This window comes from Lichenostomus cassidix, chromosome W (assembly GCF_008360975.1).
Source record: "Lichenostomus cassidix isolate B80296 chromosome W, HeHo_3.0, whole genome shotgun sequence".
Taxonomy (NCBI): domain Eukaryota; kingdom Metazoa; phylum Chordata; class Aves; order Passeriformes; family Meliphagidae; genus Lichenostomus; species Lichenostomus cassidix.
Genome location: NC_139510.1, coordinates 2,984,462 through 3,004,624, shown reverse-complemented (window position 1 = coordinate 3,004,624; position 20,163 = coordinate 2,984,462). Strand labels below are relative to the sequence as shown.

General features: G+C 42.2%; 2 protein-coding genes across 3 annotated transcripts in view; one reads left to right on the top strand and one right to left on the bottom strand.

Annotated features, from left to right (window-relative positions):
- LOC146425317 (homer protein homolog 1-like) overlaps positions 1-20,163 on the top strand; it is a 327,102-nt gene that overhangs the window by 48,789 nt on the left and 258,150 nt on the right. For both annotated transcript variants that reach the window (XM_085041671.1, XM_085041672.1), the window contains exon 2: positions 6,362-6,518. In XM_085041671.1, coding sequence (XP_084897797.1) covers positions 6,362-6,518 — 157 coding nt within the window. The remainder of the gene's footprint in view (positions 1-6,361; positions 6,519-20,163) is intronic.
- On the bottom strand, positions 13,043-15,408 carry LOC146425322 (uncharacterized; the record flags this gene model as incomplete). The annotated part of the gene is made up of 1 exon (XM_085041431.1): positions 13,043-15,408. A coding segment is annotated over one exon (1,707 nt), but the record flags the coding sequence as incomplete, so codon positions are not given.

Sequence of the window (20,163 nt, the reverse complement as noted above, 5' to 3'; positions counted from 1 at the left end):
CAATAAAGGAAAAGATAGGGAGAAAAGGGAAGAAAAAGGGGTTTATAGCTACCACCATGGGTCCACAGACGTCCAGCGTCTCTGGGGGTCCCGGTCCAGAAGGCGTTCCTCTGCCTCTGTCTTTGATCGGTGTGATCTCGCGGTGGGGAAGATCTTCAGAATTCAGCTGTTTCAGAGCTGTCTTTTATGCTAGTCCATACACCTGGTCCATCCTTGCGACCCGCCTTTGCCCCCTCTTAATTCTTGTGGAGATATGCCAAACTCCACTTGGCAGGCCACACATGCTGAGAGGAGTGTCTGAGGCGTGGTCGGCTTTGGAGGCAGGTCCCCTCTTCTTGCATGTGTGCTCCTCCTAGCGGCGGTGGTCAACTTGGGGCCTTTGAGGCTTTGCACATGCTTTGTTGGGGTATGAGTCTGTGGTAAGTTTTATCATTTTTGCTCCATGGATCTCTCACAATAGTGGGTGACAGGGAGTCTATGGGTCTGTGGTCCCGTCTTGCTTCATGGATCTTTCACAATAGTGGGTGGCAGGGAGACAGGTGCAAAGCCTTCGTTCTGTACTAGCTTTAGCAGGTACAAGGTACTCTTTGCGTACCAGCTTTGGCCGTCCTTACGAGGCCTACACCTGTGGTTTCTGATGAGAAATGTTGAGACAGAACTCGATTCTTTGACCGACCCTTACAACTAGTAACCCAAATTTAAGGAACATTTCAATTATAGGTGCTAGTCTCCTACGGCTTTCTAATTTCAGAGGGTATTGTTTCTGCTTTACCGGTGTGGCTCTTACTTTGTAATACTCTTGGGTTTAGCTCTTTTGGATCTCCAGGGAAAATAATTGGCCTACACTATTGGACTGACAGCATCTTCAATTTCTTTGGGAATTTCTCTATAACACTCCTGTATAACAATAGTAGCTGCTTCGACAAATTTAGATTCAGGGATTATAAGTTTCACTTGCTTTTATTTGGAAAATTTAATTTCTGTTTCCAATTTCTTCAATAAATCTCTGCCCAATAATGGCTTTGGGGAATTTGGCATATAGAGGAATTGGTGAGTCAACCCAGTGTTTTCCCAGTTTAAATTTTAAAGGTTGGAAGAAAGGCCTTGTTTCACTTATCCTTGTAACGCCGATCACATCTACATTATTTTGATTCAGTTTCCCCTTTAAAGTATTTAACACAAAATATATTCCTTCTGTATTTACTAGAAATTCAACATAATTTTTTCCCAGCTTAACTATAACCAAAGGTTCCGCTGGGGTGGATAATACCTTCGGTCTCTGTCAGTCCCTATTTACAGCTAATTCAGGAACCGGGGGCATCTGTTTTTCCAGTGTCTCCTTTTCTTGCAGACGGCACACTGATCGTCAGCTAGAGGAGGAGGAGGGGGACGCTTTTTCTGTTTGTTAGATGACTTCTGATCACGCTTTTTCTTGTGGTGGCTTTTATCTTGTGTATCCCTATCTGTTGTATTTTTATTTTGATACACTTTCCAGGCTGCATTTAACAATTTACTTATGTCATATGTCTCATCCATCTTTTGCAGATTTTTTAAAATGTTTTTTGCAGATTGGCCTATAAACAGGAAGGCTAGATGGGACTGCTGTGCCAGGGACTCTAAGTCCAGATTTGTATATTTTCTTGCAGCCTCTTTGAGCTTATTCAGGAGGTTTGTGGGGGTTTCATTTACATCTTGTCTAATTTCATATAATTTGGGCCAATTCACTGCTTTAGGAATGGCACATTTTAGCTCAAGGACTACCCACTTTTGATATCATTTTAATTTGGCCATCTGGTCAGGCACATGGAGGTTCCACCCTGGATCCATTAAAGGGAAAATATAATTAACTGGTCTTTGAAGAGTTCCAGCTGTAATTTGAGTTTCTATAGCAGATACAGCAGCCTTAGTAACTATTTTTCCCATGCTATCTAATAATTGATCTAGCATTACATTCAGATTACCCCAGTCTGGGTTTTGCGTTTTGATAGCTGTTTCAACATGCATATCTACCCTTTCTGGATTGTCTCTGTACTGCCCAAGAGACTTTTTCCATTGTTGTAGTTTTCCGAGGGACAACAGTGTTTTTATATAAACCATTCCTTGATTTCTGACAGCCTGCCTCAGAGGTGTTTCCAGGGCAGGCTTTTCCGTTTCTGCTTCATCTTTCTTAGATCTGGTGCATTTGGCAATTGGACTGGTTGCCCCCATGGCCTCTCGGGCTGCCTTTCCCCTTTTTCTACTGGCCCCCATGACTGCTGTGGTTCTGGCATCAGTTTCCTCCTCCTCAGAGTTATCTGTATTGGAGTCATCTGGCTCGCTTTTAATTGGGGCTATTTCTCCCTTAGCCCTGGCACTGACCATACGGTAGAGTGGGAGCTGCGGTCTGCTACCCCCCTTCCCCAGCTCCGGAGGAGCCGAGGGTAGTGGTAGATGCACTTCTCCCTCCGCCTCCGGCCCCGCTTCAGGGCGGCTGGGGGGGGTGCTGGGCTTGCCCCTGCTCCCCCTCTGCCCCCTTTCTCAGGGTGGTCAGGGGGTGGTGGTGGGCCTGCTCCCGCTCTGCCCTCGTCCTCGCCTTCAGGGCAGTCCAGGGACGGTGGCAGGAGAGGGGGGGCAGCCAGCCGTCCCCCACCCCCAGTCCTGTAGCAGCTGGGGGGAGGGGTGGCAAAGACGGTGGCGGCGGTGGTGGGGGAGGGGGCAGCACACCTCCCCACCCCGACCAGTGCGGGTGGCACCAGTGGTGGCAAGGGGGGTGATCCTCCCCTTCGCAAAGCAGGCACTACCAAATTCAAGTCTGTAATTTCTGTCTCCTCAGTTCTGGCCAATGGCTGCTTTTCTCTATCTCCTTCCCTTTCCTCCTTTGTAAAACCATCTCAAAACAGCTTTTTTCCGTTTGTTTGTACTTTTCCCAATTCAGGAATATAGAAAACAATTCCACTTGCTTCAACTCATCAAATCTGCCCTGGGCTCGAAGTTCTAATAATAATTTTGTGATTAATTTTTTTTTCCAGGCTGCCACAGGGAGGCTGCTTTCCTGTCCCTCTTAATTTTAAAACAGGTCACACCCATATTGAGAGCCTTGTTAGCTCTCCTGTGTCAAGAGGGGTCCTTTTCCCCGTTAGAAACTGCCAATGTTTTAATATTAAATCTAATGGGTAATTGCGGGGTGTCTGTGGACTTTCAGTGGAAGACACACACCCCATGTTCTGTTTATAAACAGAAAAGAAACAGCTGGAAAACAGCTCCAAGCACAGAGTCTGACGCAGGAATCAAACCTGCAATTCCCACTTTGCAAGCAACGTAAAGAAAACGAAAGAGCACCCAGGCAAAATCTGCCCGCGCTGGGAATCGAACCGCCCACTTAGTACAGCTCAATCAGCGCCTCAAGCCTCTGAGCCACAGGCTACAGCTAACTATGTTGTGGCTATTAGGCTTTGTGTCGAGTTAGACCGAGAGAGGTCTTTTTCTCTCCACAGCCTCCTTGTGGGAATGGGGTTTAACCCCCCCCCTTAACGGTCCCTTGGCCACGCTTTGACCCTGTCTCCCTGGAGATTTCGCCTAAATGCTAGCAATAATACTGTTTCCCTTTTATTTCACCTCCCCTCTGTGCTTCAGCGTTAGGTTCTGTGGAGCTCCTCGGTCTTGCAGCCCTGGACTGCCGCTCGGCAGCCCCCATGGTGCTGGCAAGGGGGGGTGCAGCAGGATGTTTCTCTTGAGCCAAGAACTCAGTTATTCGGGAGTCCTTCTTGTCCCAGCACAGTTGCCAGAAAACTGTTGCCTTTTGGCTGGTCTTAGAATGATGAAGCAGACACGGTTAAAGGGATAAAAGGGTTTTACCTTGGTATTTTAATAGGATCCTAGGTGCAAAGCTTTTCAAAGGTGGAACACTTTTTTTCAAAGGTGGAACACCTTTGAAAAAAGGCAAAAATCATCAGGCATCAGTTGGCTAATCTTTGCTCATGTTTCTGTTGTAATAATATTAACCGCAGCCTCTGTGGCTGTTGCGGCCTTGACAAATTCAGTTCAAACTGCCCATACTGTGGGACAAGCCTTAACTAATATTACACAAGAATTACAAACACAAGTACAAACTGATCAAGAAATAATGGCCAGATTAGATGCTTTCGAAAGTACTCTTTTATGGGTAGGCGAATGATTTGAGGCCCAAAAAACTCGCCTATTCCTTCCCTGTGACTGGGAACACATTCATAATTCCTTGTGTGTAACGCCTATTCCATGGAATGAAACGGTACAAAATTGGGAGACAGTCAAAAGTCATCTCTGGGGAGCATTTGATAAAACCTTATAACAAGATAACCTTATAACAAGATAACCTTATAACTTCACACTCAATTAAAAAGTCAGCTCAGAGCATTGCAAGCTCTGGAGGAGCAAAAGATGTTGACAGACCTAAAAAGTGATCTCTCTTGGCTGAATCCAAAAAATTGGTTCTCAGGAATAAATTTACGAGTTTGGTTTTTCTTCGGACTAGGTTGCTTGGCAGTAATATCCTTTTTAATTCTGTGTCTTGTCCATTTCAACATAGTTAAGAATGTTAAAATACACAAAACCAAGTAATGGTTTCCTTAGCTTTATCTATGACCTCAATAAAAACAGAAGGGGGGAGATGTGGAGTTGGGGAGGAAAAGGCCCCCAAAATCCCACGAGAATCGGAAGGACCGGACGCAGAAGGGTATGGATCAGCACAGGATTTGAAGCAGATAGCAGGCTTCCTGTTCTCCCTTGGGAAAGATAAGCAAGCTGTCAAACCTGACAAGATGTATTGAGGAATTGTGAAAGGCTGAGAAAACAACTAAGAGACAACTTCTCACGCTGAAAAGTATATATACTATTTGGCTTTGTAATAAAGGTAGAATTCATTTCTCATACAGCGAGTGATTCTCATTCCATGTGCCACACTAACAAGTTAAACTCAACTTGAAATTCTGGCACTTATTATCTTTGGGATTTGATGATGGCAGCATTCCCTGAAGAATACATCAATCTATTTGTCAGTAAAATGTAGCTAAATTTAAACTGACAACCATCTTAGTTATACGTAATTATTTTTAGATTTCTATGCAATCCTTTATGTCTTGGTAAGGATCATGTGGAAAAATAAATTGCAAACTCTAAAGTACAGTAATTTTTAAAATTTACATAATTTTGTTTGCTAAGCAGATTACTTCAAACCATGCATGTTATACATATTTACTGTTGCTAGGAAAATGCTCAGATGTGAGGCTCCAAAGTGAGGGTTTCACAACAAATGTTCCTAACCCTAATTAACATTAGTTTCAGAATAATTGCATTGGATCAGCTAGTTCAGTTTCAGATTATGAGCTAAGATTGTGTCCTGGTTTCAGCTGGGATAGAGCTCATTTTCTTCTCAGTAGCTGGTACAGTACTGTGTTTTGGATTCAGTATGAGAATAATGTTGATAACACAGCAATGTTTTGGTTATTGCTGAGCAGTGCTTACCCCTAGGCAAGGGCTTTTCAGTGTCTCATGCTCTGTCAGTGAGGAGCTGCATGAGGAGCTGCACAAGAAGGTGGGAGGGAGCATAGCCAGGACAGCTGATCCGAAATGGCCAAAGGGATATTCCATACCATAGAACATTATGCCCGGTATATAAACTGGGTGAGTTACTCAGAAGGCAATCGCAGTTTGGGGGTGGGTTTGGTATCAGTCAGATGGTGGTGAGCAATTGTATTGTGCATCACTTGTTTTTCTTTGGTTTTCTCTCTCTCTCTCTTTCCTTATTGTTATTATTATATTTTCCTTTGTTTCAACTATTAAATTGTTCTTATCTCAACCCATGAGTTTTACTTTCTTTTTTCTGATTCTCTTCCCCGTCCCACCAGGCTGTGTGGGGAAAGTAAACAAGCAGCTGTGTGGTACTTAGTTGCCAATTGGGGTTAAACCATGACACATTAATTTTAAAAAACCAAGGTATTAAAAGATTTTTGAGAAGATGGGTGTTTGAAGTAGTACACATCCTACAACATGCAGTGTAATGGGATGAAGTTACACATGTATTGACGCCCAGTAGTTTAAAGGGATAGATGGAGGGTGAGGACTGGGTAGGTGGTGGGACAGGGCTAAATTGATATTTAGAGGTGGCTGTCTTTATACGACTCTACAGCTGGGTGCTGATTTTTGCTTTAGAAGGCTTGCATTTTGCTTTCATTTGTATATTAATGCACTTGCCTGCCTTATGCAGGAACACATACAGAAGTTCTTAGGAAAAAATTATCATGTAAAGTGAAATGTGTACATTCCAGTGGGAACAACTGACAAATAAGTTGTGTGCAACAGTATTACATACAAATCAGATTCATTACTTTTACTCTATATCCTTCAGGGAACAACCCATCTTCAGCACCCGAGCTCATATCTTCCAGATTGACCCAAACACAAAGAAGAACTGGGTTCCCACCAGCAAGCATGCTGTTACTGTGTCCTACTTCTATGACAGCACAAGAAATGTCTACAGGATAATCAGTTTGGATGGCTCAAAGGTAAGCTTTATTTTGGAGAATTTGCTTGCTGATCAGCTTTTGTATTTTCCAGTCTAATGTCCTTCATGTATCTTATGAGATGCTTTTGTTCAGTAATAGATTATTGAAATGTTAAAATGGTTGCATTGCTTCCCTATATATTTTAAGTGTTTATTGGAAAATACTATTTTCCTTGCATTCATATTTACTTTGATAAATCTGTTGCTGAATTTAAGCAATGACCTGTTAATTAATATATTGAGCAGTCTAAGAAGGTATTGCCTGTGAGATGCACTAAAAAGTGCAAATAGGGTTACAATAATCTGTTTCATCTCCACATTCAATACTGTTATCAATATCATTGGCTTCAGGATTATGAAAGATGCATTTAGTGCCCATAATCACTTAGTAAATAATAGAATCATATCATAGAATGGTTTGGGTTGAAAGGGACCTTCAAGATCATCTAGTTCCAACCCCACTGCCATGGGCAGAGACACCTTCCACCAGACCTCTGTTATAATCTTCCAATTTTTGCTGTAGAGAATGTGGTGATTCCCTCCTAATAAAGCTCTCCATGGTAAGCTTTTATCAAAACTCAGTTGGGTTGGGTTTTTTTTTTAGTTGGCTTTTTTTTTTTTTTTAATTAGGAAAGATAATGTGTTGAGCTGCTATTGTAAGAAAGCTCGTCTAAGAAATTAATTTGGAAGACTGGGAGAAAATATTTGACAGTTTCTTAGGTTCTAACTCAAGTGGGTATAAAAACAGTAACTTTACAAACGACATCAGAAATTTCTGCAGTAAGGACATTAATGATACACAGAGTGTAATCAAAAGCTATAATCCTTTCAGGAGACTTTAATTTGCAACTTAGCAGTATTCATACAGATTTCTTGGCTATTTATTGAGAACTGAAAAAAATTATTTTGCTAAATGACATGCATGTGGCTGCTCACTTGCAGTGGCTCATGCTGAGCAAAAAGACAGTAGGTGATGGCAACTCATGCATATGTCCACTTAGAGTGCAGTAATTAAAGTCTGAGAGTGTTTTGGGTTTGTGTGGCAAGGTTTGGGGGGGGGTGGGCTACAGGGATGACTTCTGTGAAAAGTTGCTAGAAGCTTCCCCCATGTCCAATAAAGCCAATGCCAGCCAGCTCCAAGATGGACCCACTGCTGGCCAAGGCTGAGCCAATCAGTGACAGTGCACCTTTGTGAGAACATATTCAAGAAGGGCAAAAAAACCCAATGGCAACTGCAGCTGGAGAGAGGAGAGGGCCCCAAGATGGCACCATCCACAGATGACCCCTGGCTCAAAAGACAAAGGGAAAATGGCAGAAAAACCCTCCACCCCCAAGATGGCGCCCGCCACAGACAACTGTGTGTGGAGAGAAAAAACCAAATATGGTGGCATCCCTCCCCCCTCTTCCGGCTACATGTGGAGAGAGAGAACTAAAAGAGAAAAAAGAAAACCCAACGCAGAAAACCAAATATCTGCAAATACAAAAAACTCCCTCTTCCCCCAAACAACCAACAGGAAACAAGGACAAAAAAAAAAAAAAGAAAACCTGGAGTCCAAAACCAGCCAAACGCCCCTATTATCTCTGGTGGCGGCAGCTCTGCCAAGAAAGGCAACAGAAACATTCTGGCAGCTGGAACTTGGTCAACAGCTGGAACTCATGGAGAGACTTCGCCTTCTTGGCAGAAGCAGCAGGAAGCTGGCTGGGGTGACTCAGACTCTTTGCCCTCCTGCTTTGACCTGGCACTGCTGGCGGGTTGAAACAACTGTATGGAGCGAGGCTGTTCTGGTCTCCTAGGTGCAATGTCGCGGCAGTAGACAGGTATTTGTGGCATTTACCTTGGAGCAGTCTAAGACCGTGAAGCACAGCCTCTTGGAAAACCCGCCCGAAGAAACCCCCTTGGGAAAAAACCAAAAGAAAACCAAGGAAAGCCTCTGCCTGTGCTGCCTCAGCTCTCCTTGCAAGAACAAAAGGAAAAGAGCAAGAACCAAGAGGCAAGAACCCTCTGCCTGAACAACCCTGATATTTAAAAGACCTGAACCTGAAGGCCCCCTGGTTCCATTTCTGCCCACTAGGTCTTAAAAAGACAGTAACAATTTCTGGCACACATAGATATGGAATACAATAATGTCTTGGGTTACCCAGAACATTATCCCCCCTTATTCCATATCATCTCCCTAATACCCAAATTATTTCCTTTCAGCTATACACATATATACATATATATGTATACAAATACAATTATTATTTCAGCAGCCACTGACCATCCCCCAGGATATGGATTGAGATAATTTGGTTCATGACTGGTATGATGGGAGTAGCCCATTCTCATTGTCCATGGTATTTATGACATGCAGTGGCAGTGTGTAAGGCTCCAAAAACTGGCTCGATGACCCTCTTAAAAGGGCTTACAGTTTTTTTATGTACCCTGAGTTAGATGCATGGGAGAAATACCAACAAGATATTCTCAAGCAGTCAAAAGAACAAAAAAACTTTGCTGGCAACTTCAGAAAATCAGAGAATTTTGGGAAAAATTTAAAGCAGCATTCAATCAACATAAAACATTTCACAGTGCATTAACTTAGCCCATTCAACTTAGCAAACTCCAAGCCCATCCAATTTTAAGTTACTCAAAACTCTGATAATAGGGAATTAGAAGAAGAAGAAAAAGAGAGAAAGAGAGAGAAAAAATATATAGAAAAGAACGAACATAGGTTGAGATGCCATCCACACAGGGTTGGCTAGCTTATCATCTTTGGCATTACCTTCCATTATGAATCTTGGCAAATTGGTGTGGCCTCTTACGTGTAATATGTAATAGAAATGGGTGTAGTCTTGACATGCATTCCATAAGGTGCTTAGTAGGGAAAAAGAACAGCATTGTTAACTTCCTTTAAAAATGAACAGTCAAGGCAATGTGTGACATCTGCAACAAGAGGAGAGTTAGTAGAAAAATTTGATAGTACAAAGGACAAAGGTATAACAATACATGGAATGAAACAATAAACTTACTTAAGACAATACATCATTAATTGCCTAACCACTCTGCCATCACCTGGGTCTGCAATCACTGGGGGACCTCATTTCACAGGCAGGGCATGGAGAACCTTTCCCGGGCAAGGATTCCAAGTTTACATGGAAGAGGGTCCAGCTTTCACAAGTCCAAATCAGCGAGTCAAGGTGAATTGATCACATTTTTGGTACAGAAACACCTGGGTCTGGTGGCATACTTCCCAACCAGCCAGGGCCAGGCCTTGGCCAGATCTTAGGCCTTAATTAGGAGGGTTTCCCTAAAACATCTTACAAACAGGCCTCCATTAATAACAATTAGGAAAATTTCGTAAAATGATACAGTTCTTGCAGATAACAACAGAAGGTAATGTGAAATATTCTAAAGCAGCTGGCATTATCATTTAACTTTAACTAAATAATCAATGGTACCATAAACAAATTATAAATAACTGAAATTGTGCACATGCAGCATCATTTAAAATTTTCACTCATTCTTTTGTGGCACCTATGGAAGATAAAACTGCAAAGATTGTTATGAATAGTAGGATAAACTAACAAATGCAGAACAACTGGATCCACAGAATTCTTGACGACAGCAAGGATCCTACAGACTGTGTGTTCACATGGTTAAATCTTCATCAGGAAGGTTTCTGTCTTAAATCTTCATCTTATCTCCACAGCAGAAGAACTGTGTTCTTTAAAATAAATGAGCATAACATAACAAAAACAATCCTGACAAAACTTAAAGTTAACATCACCGAAAGTGAACAGAATTCAATCTAAATAGAACTTAACAGAACATAAAGTTAACATGGCTTAAAATTCATAAACATTAACCTGAATAACTCTTAAAGTAAACAGACTTAACCTTAATTAAACTCAAGCTTAATGGAATTTAAAATTGACATCGCTTAAACTTGACTTAAACTCAACTTAATGTACTTTTATTAAAACTTAAACTCACTTAAATCTACAGAATTTAGCTTTAATAGCACTTAGCAGGTAATTTAAACTCTTCACTATAACACAGCACAAAATGTCTCTAGGCAGAATGGAATTTTTCTGCGCTCCAGGTTATTTTCAACTATTTATTGTAGATGATTGTTTCTAAGTAATTGTAAATGCATGGACATAAACACAGGACACAGGGGAGAAGATAGTAAAACTTCCCTCTGTTGGTTTCAGGTGCAGATATTTGTGTCCCAGAAACTCTTGGAGCTTTGCTTTCAGTACAGAATAAAACTTCTGTTCCTCTGGGGGTCTTGGTTAGAATGTCACCTAGAGACTTAACACAAATCTAAAACACTTAAGAAGTTAAAACAGCATTCTTAACATGTTTGCTGCAGCACTATCACACTTACATACACACAGACATTGTTCAAGGTATACCTTAAAAGTTTCAGATACAGCAGAGTTTAACTCATTTTGACTCCATCATTACAAGAAAACCACTGAAGATTTATCATATAGCAATTAAACAAAAAGAAGCAACTGAGTTATAAATGAGATGGCAGCAACAGAGAACTCCAGAGGGTTAAATTTCTGCAGGATTAACTGGAAGGGTCAGAAAAGTGTGGTAAACACATTGTAATTCACTCAATGTTTTGACATCAGGTTGTAAAGTTAATTACTACAGCACCTATATTTTGTCCAGTTAATATCCACTCCACTAAATGCATCTGGGCTGCCTGAATCCATGCTGAGCAATACAACACCGAATCAAGATATTATGCACATAAGGATAAATGATGCTCTAAGGAGATAACCTGAAAAAATTTAACTTTGGTGATTCCTTATAGGATCACAGAAAAAAGAGGGTACAGTCTAGAAACTAATGTAGTATTTGCCTCGTACTGAGTAGCTCAGGCACGCCAAGGTCACAGCTGTAGCTGCAGGCATCTTCCAAACATTCTGCTGTGCTGATTGCCAAAGCAGCTCTGCCAGCCACTCAGGCACTCTGCAGGCAGAGGAAAAGTCCTAAATTCTGGGAAGGTCTTAAAAGGAGAGAAAAAAATAGTGGGTTTTCCCTTCAGAGATCTAGATTAAAAGGTATCGTCCTAGAGAAATCTAGCAGAAATAGAAAACCTGTGGAATGTCCTAAAAGAGAGAGAGATAGTGGGGGGAGGGGGGGAGAGAAAGAGAGAAACTGCCGTTCCTCCACAATAAGGCGACAAATAAGACAAATTATCGTGATTCATAGACCAATCCTGTAGAATTGAAACAAAATGCATTGGGAAAAGTTAAAGTGACTTGACAATTTACATTTGGCTAAACTCCATGAACATCAGAGGTATACATAAGATAAAAACTTTTAAAATGGCTTCAGCAAGGAATCCAGCCCCTGGCCCAAGGTCTCATCAATCAAGGCGTTATCACCTGTCAGTCCACTCACTTTTTGCAAGGCTTTCTCGTTGGGAAAAGCTGAAAACAGGCTTGAAACACAACTCAGTAGAAGTGATTAAAAAGGCACTTTAAAGATATATTCGGGGGGGGGGGTGGCCACGAGGGAAAGCGAGGAGGAAAAAAGGCAGCAGAGCTGACCTGAGCCTCTGCCCAGCCCCGCACCAAGCTGGGCCCCGCCAAGCCGGCAGCTCAAAGCCTTCAGCCTTCAAACCCCGCATGCCCTAGCAGGGCCTGCCCTGGATTTGCCCCGTTCTCCAGCAGCTCCTGGGAGCAAAGGTACCAACATCAATGCTTCTTTTACTCAGAAAACAGTTAAAAAGTTCTGTAAGGAATAACAAAGTTGCTCCAATGTGGAGAATATTTTGCAATATGTTGCAAACTGCTTCAGGATGCCTCCAAGGGAAGAACACTGCCGCCAAGCAGGGGGAAGACGAGCCGAAGGCAAAGCAGTCGCGGCGGAGGAGTCAGTTACCGAGGTGATCTTTTTCAGCTGTAATTGAAATAACGAGTCCCAAGTCCCAAGCCAATTGCCATACCGTTAATTTGGCTATATAGTTAATCATTTTGCGGCTATGTTGTTTCTTTTTTGTGGCTGCCTCCCACAATTTAACGAAAGTGGCTTAGAGTGTCCAGCATCACCCTCCAAGCAGTTCTCAAAGATTTAGCACTTTAATCACCCTGGGAAGCAGATAAGCAGTCCTGCTCGCTCTCAATTTTTCGTTCTAAAGGCATTCTTATAAAGGCATTCTTAGCATAACTGTCCATATATTTAGTATATAATTGCCTTTTCTTCTTGGGAAATCTGGTTTCCTATTTTTTCCCAGCAGCTCACCTGAATATCAGGTTGATTTAGGTCCAAACTTTTTCGCGGTTCTGCTCACCACTTTTCTCCACTGGGCTCCGTCTCGCTCTGCTCTTGCGGACTTGGCAGCTCTTTGGCTGCCTCCTGGAGTTCATTGCAATCACGTCAGGCTCACCAGATGTCTCTGTTTCGAGACGGGAATGACACACAAAGACACGACTCCAGGCCAAGTAGAAAGAAAGGCATAAGCCTCGTTTATTACTACAAAGTCTCTTTCATACTGAAGCGCGGAATTGACTCCACAACTCAGATAGTTATGAAGTAGGTATGTGTTTATTCCAGCTGGGGTGCATGGGGGGTAGCCCCTCCAAAGACATGCACACCCTCAGCGGCACTTCACTAAGTTTATATTAGGTTACAGATTACATATGCATAAAGTTAGACAAAGCCCCTATACATATTCATTACCTATCCCCGCTTCGTATTATAACGAGTTCAAAGTTCATTTAAATATGCTCGCGCAAGCGCAGTGTCTTCAAATTAATTGTGGGGAAGGGTCCCGATGATTAATTATGACAGTTCCCTCCTCTTCATCACGATGAACTGTTCACCCTGTTCCCTTGCGCATGCTCCCTTGGTCCTTGGTCCTAGTCCAAGCCTGAGAACCGACCCGTACCAGTCCTGGGGTCCAAGGGCAGGATGCTCGGTTACACTTGGTGGTTTCTCTCAATTACTTGGCTTTCCTCTCTTCATCCTCCCCGGTACCAAGTAGGCACATATTCATTAAGAAAATAATAAATGAATCGCAGCTGGCATATCTTAGTAAATCATTATACAATCTCTGGCTCTCTGAATCAGCTTAAAAAATATTATTATTACTATTATCCAGCTTTTAGCTCTTTTACATTAGTAATTTCTATTTTACCCTAAATCAGTCCCCCCTTTTCCATAAGATTAGTAAATTCTTTTACTAGTAAATGGCATCTTCTTCTAGCAAGCTTCTGCGATAAGTATCTCTCAATGCCTTACCATGTACATTTGATAAGGTAGTTAAAATGGATAGCCTCTTTAACATCCTACAATTCCAAACAAATAGCAAAACAGATAACACAAGACTAACACCTACCAAAATTAGTAAAACAATTATGGGGTGACATAATGTATTAAGGATACCAGTTGCAGTAGGTGACCATCCAAAAAGCACATCCCACCAGTGGTGATCCGCATCCTGTCTGGCTCTTTGCAAGACTCTGCTTATTTCCTCTGTATCATGGTGAATGGTTATTAAAATTTTCCTTCCACTTTTTTGAATTTCTTTCAGGATGTTAATTAAGTCTTGGTGCTCTACCAATTGTCTTACCAGTGTAAGGTTCATCCCAATAGGTGTTGATGATAAGTCATGATACATTGTGTAATTGGATTTTATCAACTGATGAGATACAACTGGTGCCAAATACAAAAAGTCACACCCAATGATCTTCACAAAATTACAAACACAAAAATTGGAACGATTCTTAACATCCAAAGTAACATTGTCATTATCTATTTCTATGAAACCACACATTGTTCTTAAGCAAACACAACCCTGACCAATATATACAAGTACTGTTTTCTGGCTAGCATCCGGGTGAACTTCAAAGTGGCAAATGCTTTGCTCAACATCTAAGCATATATCTTTGGCATTAATTGTGTTACCCTCACAGATAAACCCTTGTTGTTCTCGTGCAATGCATGATTCTATATTTACAGTTTGCCATTTCTTGTCAACCATCCGGGCCCATGCTCTGTGTTCAGAAGGGTAAAGTACTGCTCCATCGTGGTTTAATCCTAAAGGAACAATGGGATGTATTACATAAATTGTGGCATTGCGTATAGTGAGTACAAAGGCTGTAGCTGTATTAGTAATTGGATCATAGGTGAAGTTTACTAAAGTCCACCAAGATTGGAGTTTCTTTTCCAGTTCAGTAGCATTATCCCAAACAGCTTTTCGTATTTCAATAGGGAAAACACCTTCATTTCCCTCCCTTATAATTAAAGAAACTGCTGATTGCATCCATAATTGTGCTTGTATGCAACTAAGAGCAAGGGACACATTATTCTGAACTGCTCCAAGTGCATCTAATATTAATTTATGATCGTGATTGTTAGCCTTTGCAAGATCTGGAAGTACCTTTGAAATTTGCCACTGACCATTTCCTAACGCTAGTAAAGAAGATTGTAAAGGTTGTTTCAGTCTTGTTAGATCGCCAGTTGTGGTGGCCAATTTATTCATCAGTATCTCTGAATCAATCTCATTTAAAACACCCAATCCTGTTCCTAACACACCAGTTAAATCTCTTCGTGTTCTGCTCCTGAAGAGTCCTTGCCTCTGTAACCATGTTGTCCAGCCTTCAAAAGATGTTTTTATAAGAGAGGAGCAAGCTGGTTGAATTTCAGAGATGTTAATTTGCATCAGTAATTCTACACGCTTAAGAGACCATTCTGGGTTGAACAACAATTGCTGTTGGCCTGTATTTCTTATCACATATGGGCCAACTTCATAAATTTCTGGTCGAAGTGTTAGTTTAGGAGGAAGAGGATTGTTAATTTGGGAGGGCTCTTGTTTCAGTTTGGCTACCACGTTCAATTTAATTTTCTGAATCAAACCTAATAATGTTGGTCGAGTAGGTTTAGATGTTCACTGACACACTACATAAAAAGGATGAACCATAGAAAGATTAAACCAGCAGTCACTTTGCTCTTCCTTGCAAGACTTGGTAATTTCAACATTATTATTGCTTGGGTCACCGGAAGTTTGGTTGCTAGCAAATTTCTGGCGACAACATAAGGAAAACACACCTTGTTTAGCACACTCCCAGTCCTGAGTAGGACATAATTCCTTTGAAATGCCAGAATGAATTTTGGATGCCAGATTGAAATCAGAAAAGTGGCCAAGAACTGTAATATAAGAGGCTTTTTCATATTGAAAACCAGGTTCAATTTTCCTGCATCCCACCTGGATTTTTTCATTAATGATACCAGGTAGGGTCATGACCCACTCATCTCGATTCCAAGCCCATTCAGGTGGGTGGTAAGTTTCATCATCATGCATTACAATCATAGCCAAATCCGGACGGCTGTCTGTAGGGTACTTTCCCTGAAAGCTAGAATGCCCTATGAGGGCTTGTTGCCGAGAAACGGAGGCTTGACAATCCAATATGAATTTACCACAAGCTTCAGTTTATTGATTTACAGCATACAGTTTTATAGTGTAGTTAACTAACTCATGCATATTCTGTAATCATACAATACTATTGGTTATATACTTCCACGCCCTAAGTTTGGCTACTTGCCTTAACATGTATCTATGTTTACCTATAATGCCTGATTTCTGCATATTTGTTGCCAATTAACGCATTCTTGACGGCTCCTACGATCTCCATGTTGAAGGAAAGTCATGGTGACCTTAGATCGCTGATTGGACAAAGGTATCTAATTAATAGTTGGCTGAATATGGCTATTGTTAAGAAGTGGCTTGTTAAGAAGCAATCTATCTACATCTGCGTGTCCCTTCTCTAGAAGCCAGCTTTCCACAGCTTGTGACCAAGGCCATTCAGTATTGCCCTGGTTAAAAGTACCTCCTTTTCCTTGAAGTATGGTTATAACTGTGAGAACACCAAAGAGAGTAACTTTTCTAATTGCATTCATTTTACCCGGGTAAATTTCAATTTCAGTTCATTATCGTTAGAAGCCACTTTCCAAAGGGTCTCTGGAGCCTTCTTCACTCGAGTGTGATGAATCCAGGCGCTCTGTTCTTTGATTTTGACCGCAGTGAAAGTGGTAAGGAGTACTTGAAATGGTCCTTCCCACTGTGGCTCCAAAGTTTTCTCTGTAAGAGACTTAACATAAACATAATCTCCAGGTTGAATGTTGTGTACTGGGCTGTCTAGGCCCCGACTCCGAGTTCCAGCCACATGCTTTTCAATTTTCCTGAGTTGCTTACTCAAGGCCACCATATAGGCGGTCAATGTTTCCTCCCCAGCTTGGGTGGATAGTCCTTTCTGTACTCCATATGGTCTCCCATAGAGCATCTCAAAAGGACTTAATTTTTCTTTAGTTCTGGGTTTAGTTCGGATTCGTAACAATGCAAGTGGAAGAGATTGGGGCCAGGGTAAATTAGTTTCTTGCCCCAACCTTACAATTTGTTGTTTAATTAGGTGGTTCATTTTCTCCACCTGACCACTTGACTGTGGGTGGTATGGGGTGTGAAGCTCCCAGTCTATGCCCAAATGATGGCTAACTTGCTGTACCACCTTTGAGATGAAATGTGTTCCTCTATCTGAGGACATTGTGGCTGGAACTCCGAAGCGTGGTATTATTTCTTGTAACAATACCTTGGTTACCTCCCGGGCTTTGACAGTTCTAGTGGGAAAGGCTTCTGGCCATCCTGAAAAGGTATCTGTTAATACCAACAAATATCGATACCCCCCTTTTCTTGGGAGTTCCGAAAAATCAATTTGCCACTGCTGTCCAGGCCCATTCCCTTTCCCAATTTGGCCCAATTTTGGTTTGGGGATATTTTTAGGGCTAGTCTGGAGGCAAAGGTCACACTGTCGGGTTACTTGTGCAATGGTAGCATATAAATTTCTGGCAATAATTCTTTCAGTTAAATAATTGTGTAGGGCATCTATTCCCCAATGTGTTTTTTGGTGTTCTGTTCTTACTAGTGCCCACACTAAATGAGAGGGAATGACCAACCTCCCCTATGCAGTAATAGCCCAACCCTCTTCATTGTATGACCCATTCTGATCTTCGATTAGTTTTTTGTCCTCTTTGTTATAGGTTGGCTTACCTTCTAGGGAGATTTGGCCGTCTGAAATTAGAGCCCCTTCAGTTGTCACCTCACCTTTCGCTGCTTCTTTTGCCTCTCTGTCTGCCAGGTCATTTCCTTCCTCCAATTCTGAGCTCACTTTCTGGTGTGCCTTAATGTGCATGATTGCTACTTTCTCAGGTAGCTGGACTGCTTCCAACAGTCGGGTTATCTCTTGTGCATGTTTGATGTTTTTTCCTTGTGAATTCAACAGTCCTCTTTCCTTCCAAATGGCTCCATGTGCATGTACAACTCCAAATGCATACTTTGAGTCTGTATAAATGTTTATCTTTTTCCCTTTGGCTATTTCCAAAGCACGGGTCAAAGCAATTATTTCAGCTTTCTGGGCAGAAGTGTTTATTGGTAGGGGTCCAGATTCTATTACCTTTTTGCTGGTGGTGACTGCATACCCTGCATGTCGCTTTCCACTGATGACGTAGCTGCTCCCATCAGTAAACCAGGTCTCTGCATCATCCAAAGGTGTATCCTTCAGATCTGGACGGCTGGAGTATGTGGCCTCAATAGTTTCCAGGCAGTCGTGGTGCACCTGCTCCCCGTTGTTTCCGCTGAGGAAAGAAGCTGGGTTGACAATGTTAGTGACCACTATTTCCACATCGTCCTGCTCCACCATGATGGCTTGGTATTTCAGGAACCTCTGTGGGGAAAGCCAGTGTCCGCCTTTCACTTCCAGCACTGCAGACACTGTATGGGACACTAACACAGTCATTTTCTGGCCCAAGGTGAACTTGCGTGCCTCTTGGATGTTTAGCACGACTGCTGCTACAGCCCGGAGGCATCCTGGCCATCCTTTGGCTGCTGCATCTAGTTGCTTAGACAGATAAGCAACTGCCCGTCGGTATGGGCCCAGGTCTTGTGCTAGTATTCCCAGGGCAATCCCCTGCTTCTCATGAGAAAACAGAAAAAATGGTTTACTCACATCTGGAAGTCCCAGAGCTGGAGCTGACATCAGGGCATTCTTCAGTTGTTTGAAGGCCCTCGTGGCCTCTTTTGTCCACTGAAGATCTCTGCTTTCCTTTTTGATGAGCTCATACAAAGGTTTTACAAGGACCCCATAACTAAGAATCCAAAGCCTGCACCATCCCGTCATCCCCAGGAAAGTCCTTAGTTCCTTTACAGTTCGGGGTTTCGGGGTTTGGCAAATGGCCTCTTTCCGGTCTTGTCCCAAAGTTCGCTGCCCAGCACTGATTTCATAGCCCAAATAAATTACTTTTGGTTTTACTACTTGAGCCTTTTTCTTGGACACCCTGTACCCTTGGAGCCCCAAGAAATTTAGTAAACTTACTGTCCAGAGTACACAGGCTTCTTCTGTCCAGGTAGCTATTAAGATGTCATCGACATATTGCAATAGCTTCCCTTCTTCAGAGGGGGCTTCCCAGGATTCCAGGTCTTTTGATAGTTGATCCCCAAATAGGGTGGGACTGTTCTTAAATCCTTGAGGCAACACCGTCCAAGTGAGCTGAGTTTTGTGTCCGCTTTTGGGATTTTCCCACTCGAACGCGAATATTTTCTGGCTGGCCTCGTGGAGAGGGAGGCAAAAGAAGGCATCTTTCAAATCTAAAACAGTAAACCAGGTTAGTTCAGGTGTTAACTCAGTTAGTAGCGTGTAAGGATTTGACACCACAGGATAGAGGTCCTCAGTTATTTTGTTTACTGCCCTTAAATCCTGTACCACCCGATATGACCCATCAGGTTTGCGGACTGGTAAAATGGGTGTGTTAAAATCAGATTTGCACTCTCTCAATAGTCCTAGCTGTAAAAAGTTTTCAATCACTGGGCTAATCCCTTCCTTGTCTTCTTTCTTAAGGGGGTATTGTTTAACCCTGACTGGTTGTTTCCCTTCCTTCAATTTAATTTGTATCGGAGGTGCATTTTTAGCTCTCCCAGGTACGTTTGTTGCCCATACCCCAGGGAATACTTGATTCATAATTTCCTCACTAATTTCTCCCTCAGCCTCTGTGGTTGTTAGCATTAAACTTAGTATTTCAACATATTGTTGATCATTTACCTCCAGAGTAATTTCCCCATCTTTAAATGAAATGGTTGCTTGTAACTGTTCCAGTAGATCTCTGCCCAAAAGGGCTTTTGGAGATCTGGGCATGTACAAAAACTTGTGAATACCCCATTGCTTTCCCAGTTTATACTTTAGAGGTTTGCAAAAATATGCTTTTTCAGATTGACCAGTTGCCCCTTGAACCATGATATAATCATCCCCCACCGGCATTAAAGCTTTATTTAAAACCGAGTATGTTGCCCCCGTGTCCACCAAAAATTCTATTTCTTTTTCTTTTTCCCCTAGCTTCATTATAACCAGTGGATCCACTAGGGTGGAGTCCTCCGGTCTTCTTCAGTCTTCTTTCATGTGTGCGATGGCTGGTTCTCGACCCCGTCTTCTCTGCTGGTTGTTCTGTTTTCTTTTTGGACATTGGCTCTTCCAATGACCAAATTCCTTACAGTTAGCACACTGATCTTTATCTAACTTAGGTGGGCCTTGTCTGGGTGGTCCCTGCCTGGATGGTCCTTGCTCATATTTGTCCTTTCTTTCTTCTCCTACTATTGCTACTA